The 11,836-nt window shown below is 41.8% G+C and overlaps 1 protein-coding gene across 6 annotated transcripts in view; it reads left to right on the top strand.

The window, feature by feature from the left end:
* The window catches only part of LOC115135244 (alpha-2,8-sialyltransferase 8F-like), a 38,970-nt gene that overhangs the window by 14,949 nt on the left and 12,185 nt on the right, over positions 1-11,836 (top strand). For 2 of the 6 annotated variants that reach the window (XM_029669726.2, XM_029669725.2), the window contains exons 2-4: positions 3,804-3,890; positions 5,344-5,424; positions 9,656-9,742. In XM_029669726.2, coding sequence (XP_029525586.1) covers positions 3,826-3,890; positions 5,344-5,424; positions 9,656-9,742 — 233 coding nt within the window. In that variant the 5' untranslated portion in view covers positions 3,804-3,825. The other 4 variants (XM_029669724.2, XM_029669727.2, XM_029669729.2 and 1 more) reach the window with 4 other exon arrangements.

Raw genomic sequence — 11,836 nt, 5'->3', positions numbered from 1 at the left:
TACCATTATTTTCTACCCATGAGCTGCTGTAGTATCTATGGTAGTTGCCATGGTTTTCTTTCTCTGGGTATATAGGTCCTTAACTTATTTAGTTTTCAGAGTATTATTACTATCGGTGCCCCACGTTGGGCGCCAAGTGTCACGGTGCTGACTTTTGCCCAATACCTGCAGCAAAAGCCTCTACCCCGTCCTCTGGCTGGGCAGAGTACTTTAAGATTTTAGTTACTTCGGTGTAACAAGGGCCTTGCCTTGTGGCCCTATCAACCTTCCTATGTATTCGTAATGGCCCTTCGCGTGAGTTGGGTTTGTTCCTTCTTTCACGTTGTCACTCCCTTATTTTCCGGTCTAGTATGAGGCCTTGGATAGATATACTCCTATTTAAATATTCTTAAGCGTTATGGATTCCTCCTATATTTCCTTACCCTCAAGTTATCTTTACCTATGTATATATCAATACCTAATAACAACTCCTATTAGTTATTATGCTCGTCAGCTAGTAGTCACTCGGAAACTAGTATTGGTATATGTTTTGACTCTCTTAAAAATATATTATTGTCCACACAATGAAATATTCTTTAGTGCAATCACTTTAACCTATAACCAGGGTTACTTTCTGTTCAGTGAGAGTGTCAAAGGCGTTTGCTCTCCAGATCGTTAATCTGGCCTAGTTGTCAAAGTTTCAAGCTTTTATTAAGTCACTCTGTTTTTTGTCTTATACACATCATTACGATTCAATGGTTATACAGATTGTTCAATCAATCCTTAATGCTTTAAGCTATGCCAGATAATATTGCAAAACTTTAAATGCGTTAACACTTCTAACAATATTGACTAAATAGCAAAAATAGTTAAATTACCTTAAATGCTCAGCCCCTTGGTCCCTTTCCCGTAATCGGTATTCTCGCAGCTATGACGTTAGATTCCGAATTCCAGTATCTTAATACCCTTACAACTCTGTGTATGGACTCAATATATTGTAACTGGTACTTTGCTGTTTCCTTGTATTGCCAATCACATCTGTACCTGATGTCTCACTGAGTGACTGCCACTTCGTCTGTATTCAAGAGGCGTTTAGACCTCTGTGTTTCATAGACTCAGTCTCGGGGTCACTAAGTTCAACCAAGTATATTCAGATAGTGATCCAATAAGTACTTAGGCAAAATAATCCAGTTCTCTAATATTGGTATAGTCTAACAAAAAGAGTATAGTGCAAAAGTAAATTTACCTGTGATGATTCTCCATATGAAGTCTGTCTCATATGTTAACGAGGATCATACTGTCTTATGATCTCTGTTCTCTTTATATACCTTTTTACATGGGAAGTTCCCACTGGTGCTGTAGACCTACGTAACCTTAGGCCTGTGTGTTAAACGGAAGCTTCCTATTATTACCATTTAAGGTCATGCACTACTGACTCTCACATTGCTGCTTCCGTGTTACTGTTGGCTGATTCGACTCAATCATACCAGCTGGTTGTTTCTACCACTGGAGGTGGCGCAGGTGGTATGTCAAGCGTCAGCTGGGAGAAGTCTATGATAGGTATCTCCTCTGCTTCTCCCTGTTGTCCAGTTTCCGCAGGTGCGGTCCATGGTTCCATGAGGTCCCGTGAATGCCCTGTGTTGTTGTCCCCATTGCTTGATGGAGTGGGCAGATTCTTTTCATCTCTTGTCACAGTTCTTCTTGGCCATGAGCATTCTGAAGCACTGGCCAGGGGGAAGCCTCTCGAACTGAGGGTGTAGAGGGTGGGGGTGGGGTGGGGGGTCGCCAACGGCAGCCAGTGCCTTCGTTTTGGTTTCCTTGTGGAACAGACTGCTTAACTGTGCCTTTGGTTGACCAATTACTTTGCCGGCTGTGTTTACTGTTTTGGTCAGTTTGCTTTTGCTCCTCATGCTCAGATTACCACACCAGACTGTCATACTGAACGTGAGGATGCTCTCCACCAAGCTGCTGTATATCCTCTCCAGAACATCCTGGCTGACCCCAAACCCCTTTAATTTCCTGATTAAAAACAGTTGCTTGCTTTTTTCAAAACACAGTCTGCATTCTCTGTAAAACTCTTGTCGCAACAGCAGTGAAGCCTGTGTTCAGGGTCAGTTCATCAAAGAGGGCCCCATTTTGTGGGAGGTCAGTTAAAAAGTACTTGATCCAACCTGCGAGGCTGTCACGTACTGACCATAGTTCTGTTATTTTATTCTTTGTTTTAGTATGGTCAGGGCATGAGTTGGGGTGGGCAGTCTATGTTTGTTTTTCTATGTTGGTTTTTGTGTTCGGTCTAGTACGGTTCTCAATCAGAGGCAGGTGTCGTTAGTCGTCTCTGATTGAGAATCATACTTAGGTAGCCTAGGTTTCACTTTTGGTTTGTGGGTGTTTGTTTCCGTGTGTGTGTGTTTGGGCCACACGGTACTGTTTCGTTTTTGTAAATTCACGTCATCGTTTATTGTTTTGATTCAGTGTTCAGTGCCTTCTTTAACTAAAATCCTCATGAACACTTACCACGCTGCGCTTTGGTCCGATCCTTACTCCTCCTCAGACGTAGAGGACGATAGCCGTTAAAGAGGCCTCCGTTGACATTCAGGTCCAGTAGTCATTTCAGCAGTGTGTGTATTTGCATTGTATCGAAAGCTGAACTAAAATCAATAAATAAAACGTTTTCATGTTAAAGGTGACTAGCCACCATGCTCAGCAAGGTCAGGGTAGCATCCTCAGTCCCCCTCTGTGCTTTATAGGCACTATAATGGGTCCAGTTGATCCACAATGGACAGTATTGTATTCATGTATTGTATTTGACAGTATTGTATTGTACTGCTCCTGTGTTGCTCAGATAGCTAAAGCATGGCATTAGCAACACCAGATTTGTGGGTTCGAGTTCCACTGGAGTCACATATGAAAATGTATAAAAGCGTCGGCCTTCTAAATAGCATATAACGGTATTACAGTGCTGCATTGGCCAACGCAATTTTAGTAAAAGCAGTGTGAAACACCCTATCAAAAAGACCCCAGTAACTTCATTTTGGATTCATGTTTACTGTATAGGGGATGCATTACATACAGTACATTTATGATCTAGTTAATAGTATTATTAATATTACGACTATTTCAAAAATGTTTTACAGTGAAGTAAAATGATAATAGCCATAATAGTACATGACAACATATATCATACTTTATGTGTTTCTACTTCACAAACATGCTTTTTCATTATGTAGTCCTCAGAATCTGTGGTAGTCTAACCAGTCAAAAATCTATAGGTTTACCAAATGGATTATCAAATAAGAGCAGTCGGATTAAGTAATCGTATGTGTTTTAACAAATGAGGAGAAAATCATACACAAGTAATGTGAGCATTGCAATGTGAAAGGCAATTACTTTATATGAACATGTATTGCAATGTGAAACATGCATTTCTAGATGAAACATTGATTTTTAAGTTGGGTGAAAAACTGAGTTTTATGTGTTGTACTTAGTCATTTGAAAATGTGCTTAGAGTTTTGAAACAACTGCCATTTTGATGATCTGTTTTGGGTTTTGTTCTAAGAGTTGTGAAAATGGACAACTTAATTGTGAAAATTGCACCAAATCGATTGAAAAAAAAGTGTAATAATGGACGTTAGACAGTTGACGAACTGTCCTCACAGACCCAACATCAGCTAGAGAGAACTCTACAGATGTCTGAAAATTTGATCCAGTCTCTTGCCCACCTCTCTCTCTCTCTCTCTTATTTTCTTCCACTTTCTCCTCCTCCCTCTCTCCCCCTCACTCTCTCTCCCCCCTACCCCTCTCCCTGTCTATCTCCCTCTCTAAAGTATCAACACCAGGACTCTAATAATGGTCGTTAGACAGTTGAAGAACTGCCCTCACAGACCCAACATCACCCAGAGAGAACTGTACAGGTAATGTTTGATCACTGTCTATCTGAGCTTTACAGGTAATCTCTTTCTCTCAGAGCTCTCCTTGTAACGTCTGACTATTGCTCTGTACCTGTTGGCAAGTCCTTTAGTTGTCATTCATTCTCTCGCACCTCTTTGTGAATACCAAAACTTAAACCTAACCATAAAAATGCAGAGTTAATGCCTAAACTTAATCTTAAGCAATTTGACATTTGGAACACCTTCGAAATTTGACGTTTGAGAAACAGGGATGATTCCCCGTCTAATTCTGACGCGGGACTGCGAGTGCTTGTTGGCATTACCGACTCAAGAATTTCAGATAGGAAGATGAAGATGACCAGGTTAATGTTTGATGAATGTTCTCATAAACACAAAGAACATTTGTTTATCTCTTTCACTCTCTCTCTCTTCTCCCTCTCTATTGCTCACAATCCCCGCCCCTCTCCTCTCCCTCTTTCTGTTGGTCTGATAGTGTTATACTTTATGGTCGTGTCTGTGCCTTAAATGCTAAATACATTTAAAATCTATGTATTAGGCGACAGATGTCTTGTTCATTATAGAAAATCTATATCTACGAGGATTAAGCACCTCATTCTGTAGAACACCAACTTGGGAGTGAGGAGGAACTAGATGGTGATTGACTGGTTATTGTGGCAGTTGGCACCATGCGTTATAGTATATATCTGGTTCTATTCATTCTGTTATGCTCTACTTCTCTCCTGTCTGTCACACTCGTAAGGATATACTACCACAAAAGGTACGTTTCTTTATTTTATGTGATTAATAAAATGAACTATGGGGCAAATTTCAGATGTAAGTGGTATTTTTTCAAACACTCTTGAGTAAGGACTTTACCACGGTGTTTTACCAAGAAGGCTCAGGCTTTTGTGCTTCCACCTCCACGGCCCGGTTCTAATGTCACTGAAGCCATGGTCTCAGTGGACCTGCTCTGACTTGGGGCAAAGGCTAGGCCACTGGTACTTTTCAACTGGTACTTTTGGTAGGCCACTGGTACTTTTCAACTGGTACTTTTTGTAGGCCACTGGTACTTTTCAACTGGTACTTTTGGTAGGCCACTGGTACTTTTCAACTGGTACTTTTGGTAGCCCACTGGCACTTTTGGTAGGCCACTGGTACTTTTGGTAGGCCATTGGTACGTTTGGTAGGCCACTTGTACTTTTGGTAGGCCACTGGTACTTTTCAACTGGTACTTTTGGTAGGCCACTGGTACTTTTCAACTGGTACTTTTGGTAGGCCACTGGTACTTTTCAACTGGTACTTTTTTTAGGCCACTGGTACTTTTCAACTGGCATTTACACAACAGTGGCTATTTGTGGAAGTGTTTTGTGAAATACCATATGAACTGTGTGTGTGTGTGTGTGTGTGTGTGTGTGTGTGTGTGTGTGTGTGTGTGTGTGTGTGTGTGTGTGTGTGTGTGTGTGTGTGTGTGTGTCAGGAGTGGTGGGTTTGACCACTATGCAGCTTTTCTCTGTAACAGACTGAGACTCAAGTTCCTCACTCTCACTTCAGCCAAGGCGTAAGTTAACACACAAACACACACCACACACTCAAAGAGGAACATTATCTCTGTCTGATATACACTACTGGTCCACAGTTTAACTTGTTAGAGAAGCTGTTCCGCTTTGGGGATCAAATCAGCGGTAATTTCAAGTGCGCCACGTATAGTTTTTGATAAAACTCAAACTTTAATTAAAATTGACATACAATATACTGAATTAAAGCTACACTCGTTGTGAATCTATTCACCAAGTCAGATTTGTAAAATGCTTTTCGGGGAAAGCATGAGAAGCTATTATCTGATACCATCCACCCTACAAAAATACTGCAACGTCACCCAACGACAGATTTTGCGTTAGCATCGCAAACGAAAAGGCTGAAATAAAATATAAAGCATTCATTACCTTTGACGAGCTTCTTTCTTGGCACTCCTAGATGTCCCCTAAACATCATTTAGGGTCTTTTTTCGATTAAATCGGTCCATATATAGCCTAGATATCGAACTCAGAATACTGCGAGTAAAGAAAGAAAAATTAGCATTTCATAACGTAACGTCGTTTTTTAAAAATCAAAAAGTCGACGATAAACTTTCACAAAACACTTCGAAATACTTTTCTAATGCAACTTTAGGTATTAGTACACGTTAATAAGCGATAAATGGATCAGGAAACGATGTTAAAATCTTTATCTTGTCCGTGTAGAAAAACATGTCTGACCAGAGGTCGACCAAAAATCCGGGCGGAGTCATCAGGGAAGATGTTCCCTTGTTTGGGCTAGACCAAGAATCAATTGCGAATCAAATGACATGACTCTAGACAACCTGTGGCAGCTGGAGGCAGTGTAAACTCGGCTCTATTTAATTCGATTCACTTTGAACAATTGCCTGTAGTGGCGGAAGGATATATTTTTCCATTTTCAGAGAACAGATTTTCATGCACTTTTCGATGAAACGCACGTTCTGTAAATGCCACAGGCGTGATTTAAACATTTTTGGAAACGTCTGAGTGTTTTCTATCCACACACACTAACCATATGAATGTACTATATTCCTGGCATGAATAGCAGGGCGCTGAAATGTTGCGCGATTTTTAACAAAAAGCTGCGAAAATCTGCATGAAACTCATTCAAGTTTTTTTTTGTTTGTTACTATTTTCTACATTGTAGTTCAATAACACATACGGAATAATGTAGTAACCAAAAAAGTGTTAAACAAATCAAAATATATTTTATATTTCAGATTCTTCAAATAGCAACCCTTTGCCTTGAAGACAGCTTTGTACACTCTTGGCATTCTCTCAACCAGCTTCACCTGGAAGGCTTTTCCACCTGTCTTGTTGGCTGCTTTTCCTTCAATCTGCGGTCCGACTCCTCCCAAACCATCTCAATTTGATTGAGGTTAGGGGATTGTGGATGCCAGGTCATCTGATGCAGCACTCAATCATTCTCCTTCTTGGTAAAATAGCCCTTACACAGCCTGGAGGTGTGTTGGGTCATTGTCCTGTTGAAAAACAAATGATAGTCCCACTAAGCCCAAAACAGATTTGATGGCGTATCGTTGCAGAATGCTGTGTTAGAATGCTGTGTTAGCCATGCAACCCCCCGTTCAGCTGAAACGTTGGCGCAGGGAATGCAAAAATATTCTTAGAAATATTTAACCTCCACACATTAACAAGTCCAATACCTCAAATGAAAGATAAACACCTTGTTCATCTACCCAGCGTGTCAGATTTTTTAAATGTTTTATGGCGAAAACACAGCATATATTTATGTTAGACCACCACCAAAACAAAGAAAAAACGTAGCCATTTTGTCCAGCAAAATATAAATTGACAAAAGCAGGATAAAAAAAAAAAAATTCACTAACCTCTTGAAAATCTTCATCAGATGACAGTCATATGACATGTTACACAGTACATTTATGTTTTGTTCGATAATATGGATTTTATATCCATAAATCTCGGTTTACATTGACGCCATGTTCAGAAAATTCTCCAAAATGTCCGGAGGAATTATAGAAAGCTACGCCAGATAACAGAAATACTCATCATAAACTTTGACTAAAGATACATGTTCTACATATAGTTAAAAAGATACACTGGTTCTTAATGCAACCGCTGTGTCACATTTTTTTTTAACGTTACGGAAAAAGCCTAACATTGCAATAATCTGAGACGGCGCTCAGACGTAACAATATTTCTCCGCTATGTTGGAGTCAACAGAAATACAAAATTACAACATAAATATTCCCTTACCTTTGATGATCTTCCATCAGAATGTAGTGCAAGGAGTCCTAGTTCAACAATAAATAGTTTTGTTTCATAATGTTCAATTCTAGTGTCCAAGTAGCAGCATTTGCTACCACTTTCAGCTCAAATGCCCAAAAAATGACTTCTGGTCCAGGATAACTTTGCATCAAAACTTCCAAATTACATATTACAGGTCGACGAAACTGGTCAAACTAAGTGCAGAATCAATCTTCAGGATGTTATGATCATACAGACCGAAAAGCATTCCAACCGGGCCATTCATGTTCATCTGGGGCTGATTGGAACGTATCCTCTGCAGCAGAGGTAACTCTGGGTCTTCCCTTCCTGTGGCGGTCCTCATGAAAGCCAGTTTCATCATAGCACGTGATGGTTTTTGTTGCATTTGAAAAAACTTGAAAAGTTCTTGAAATTTTCCGCATTGACTGACCTTCATGTTTTAAAGTAATGATGGACTGTTGATTCTCTTAGCTTATTTGAGCTGGTCTTGCCATAATATGGACTTTACCCCCCTACCTTGTCAAAACACAAGTGATTGGCTAAAATGCATGAAGAATTAAATAAATTCCACAAATGAACTTTTAAGGCACACCTGTTAATTGATATGCATTCCAGGTGACTACCTCATGAAGCTGGCTGAGAGAATGTCAAGTGTGCAAAGCTGTCATCAAGGCAATGGGTGGCTATTTGAAGAATCTCAAATATAAAATATATTTTGATTTCTTTAACACTTTTTTGGTTTCTACATGATTCGATATGTGTGAGGGTCGACGCTGGCAGACGAGAAGCAGGTACAGGGAGTGAACATTTAATTACCAACAGACATGGAACAGGACAGGACAGCGTTTGGACATGAACACATAACGACATTAATGCTGATACAGGGAACAAACAGTGGAGCAGACAGTTATAGACGGGGAAATCAACAAAGGAGTCCAGGTGAGTCCATTGAGCTCCTGCGCGTAATGATGGTGACAGGTGTGTGTATTGAAGGGCAGCCTGGCGCCCTTGAGTGCCAGGGAGGGAGAACGGGAGCAGGCATGACAGTACCCCCTCCTCTAGGGGCGCCATCCAGTGTCCCACCTGGGCGAGCCTGACAGGCTGGCCGAGGCATAGGCTCTGGACAAGCCGGCTGAGGCATGAAAGCCCGATGATCCCGCTGAAGTGTGGGAGCCTGATAAACCGACTGAGGTGTGGGAGCCTGATGGGCTGCCTGAAGCATGACGTGGGGTGGGTGCCTGCCGAGCCCACCGAGGCAAGACAATCTCTCAAGCCAGCTAAAGCATGGAAGCCCGACAAGCTAGCTGAGGCACCCCTGGTTCCCTCGGCGATGGCACCCGGACCCGACGTCACCAACCAAAACCCCCTGATGCTTCTTTTAGTGGTTGTCAGCATTCTGTAAGTGTTGACGCTGGCAGACGAGAAGCAGGTACAAAGAGTGAACATTTAATTACCAACAGACATGGAACCGGACAGGACAGCGTCTGGACATGAACACATAAGGACATTAATGCTGATACAGGGAACAAACGGGGTATCAGACAGTTATAGATGGGGAAATCAACAAAGGGAAGGAGTCCAGGTGAGTCCAATGAGCGCTGTTGCGTGTAATGATGGTAACAGGTGTGTGTAATGAAGGGCAGCCTGGCACCCTCGAGCGCCAGAGAGGTAGAGGGGAAGCAGTCGTGAAAATATGTGTTATTTCATAGTGTTTATGTCTTCACAATCATTCCACAATGTAGAAAATAGTACAAATAAAGAAAAAACATTGAATGAGTAGGTGTTCTTAAACTTTGGACCGGTAGTGTATTTGAACCGTAAAATATATCAGAAATACAGCACGCTCACACTTTGTTTGTTTCTCTTCTTTCTTTCTTTCTTTTTCTCTTTCTTTCTTTCTTTCTTTCTTTCTTTCTTTTTCTCCCCCTCACTCTCTCTTCCCCCTCCTCACTCTCGCTCCCCACTCCTCACTCTCCCTCTCTAAAGTATCAACACGAGTACTCTGATAATGGACGTTAGACAGTTGATGAACTGCCCTCACAGACCCAACATCACCCAGAGAGAACTCTACAGGTAATGTTTGATCACTGTAGCCTATCTGAGATCTACAGGCAATGCATGATCACGTCTCTCTCTATTTGTGCTCTAAAGATAATGTCTGATCACGTCTCTCTCTGAGCTTTGTCGGTAATGTCTGAGATACATTGTTCAGTACCTGTTTACATATTGTCATCCATCCTCTAGAACAGGGGTGTCAAACTCAAATACCCAGTGGGCCAAAATGTAAAACCTGAACAAAGTCACGGGCCAACATTGAACAAATTAACCTTTTAATATGGACCCAAACAAGTTTTGCTTTAACATTGAATATGGAACAAGCATCGCTTATTACCATACAATATATAATTTAATAGTGGAGACATGCAAAATCGAATTTCAAATGAAAAAACACATCAATGGCATTCATTTATTAAATAAATAAAATTTTAATAAAAATTGTATTCCTCTTTTCTATTTGCAGCCTTCTGATTTAAATACCAAAATAAACTTTTTCCACTGGCTAATAATTTTACAAATAAAATGATAATAAATCAATCAACCATTCAAGCCCATGCCTTGTAGCAAGAAAAAGTGCATAAAGAAAACGTTAATTATTGCACACTGGTCTAATCTGATGTGCCCAAGCCAGATACCTGGCATCTCTTCTTGGATGCTAGTTCATCAATGTCTGGGCTCAAGCTCTGAGCTGAAGAAATCCTCAGTATCGAGCGAAGATGTTCATCAGTCAGACGTCTCCTGTGAGTTGTTTTGGTCATCTTCATCGAGGAGAAAAGTTGCTCGCATAGATAAGTGCTGCCGAACATGGAGAGCATCTGAGCAGCTTGGGTGCGGAGCTGAGGCATTGTGTCAGGGATGAACCGTGGAAACTGTGCGGCGCCCACAGCATCATACTTTGACTTCAGCGTGTCGTTGCACTGGAGTTCAATCAGCTCCATTTGGATGTTGGTTGGTGCATTTTCCACATCAACTGCGAAGGGATTACTAAGCAGTTCAAACTTGCATTTCTGGGCATCGAAGTCGGCAAATCGCCGGCTAAACTCAGCGGCGAGAACACTGAGTTTTTCAGCAAACTGTGCGCATGGGAACACGGCGGTAGAGATCTGCGCTTTTATGGATTGGCAGCAGGGAAAATGGCAAGGGTTTCCTTGCAGCATCTGATTCTCCCACAGGCACAGTTTAGTTTTGAAGGCCCTCACTGCAGCGTACATGTCTGTGATGATGCGCCCCCGCCCCTGAAGCTGCAGGTTCAGCGCATCGAGATGGCTCGAGATGTCACAGAGAAAGGCCAGCTCACACAGGAACTTTTGCTCCCGGAGCTCTGCTGTATCCTTCCCTTTGGTTTCCAGGAATTGACATATTTCCTCACGCAGCTCAAAACATCTGTTCAGTACTTTTCCTCTGCTTAGCCATCTCACCTCTGTGTGATACGGCACGTCTGCGTATTCCGAACCACACTCCTCCAGAAAAGATTTAAACTGGCGGTGATTTAGACCTTTGGCTCTTATAAAGTTAACTACCTGTGTTACTGTGGTCATAACATGTTCCATCTTTAGGGTTTTGGCACACAGTGCTTCCTGATGTATGATGCAGTGGTAAACAGTTAGCTCACCTGCACAGTTCTCTTCCCGCATCTTCTCCCGAACCATGCCCACCAGTCCACTCTTTTTACCGCACATCGCTGGCGCACCATCTGTCGTTAATCCAACGAGTTTATCCCACGGCAGCTTTGTTTCAGTTACACATTTGGAAACCTCCTCAAAGATTTCCTTTCCTGTGGTTGTGCCATGCATTGATTTGAATCCTAATAGCTCCTCCGTAACACACAGATTTGAGTCCACTCCACGGATGAAGACTGACAGCTGAGCAGTATCAGATGCGTCGCAGCTCTCATCCACAGCGAGGGAGAACGCAACAAAATCTTTTCCCTTTTCCATCAGCTTGGTGGCAAGATCACATGTGCGATCAGCTACTGTGTTCCTGCTCAGGCTCACGTTTGAAAATGCTTGTTTTTTCTCTGGGCATACGAGGTCACAAACCTTCATCATGCACTTTTTCATGAACTCTCCCTCATTAAAGGGCCGGGCTGATTTTGCAATCTCTGCTGCC

This window comes from Oncorhynchus nerka, linkage group LG10 (assembly GCF_034236695.1).
Source record: "Oncorhynchus nerka isolate Pitt River linkage group LG10, Oner_Uvic_2.0, whole genome shotgun sequence".
Classification (NCBI taxonomy): Eukaryota; Metazoa; Chordata; class Actinopteri; order Salmoniformes; family Salmonidae; genus Oncorhynchus; species Oncorhynchus nerka.
The sequence above is the reverse complement of the archived record's forward strand: the minus strand, read 5'-3'. Positions and strand labels throughout refer to the sequence as shown.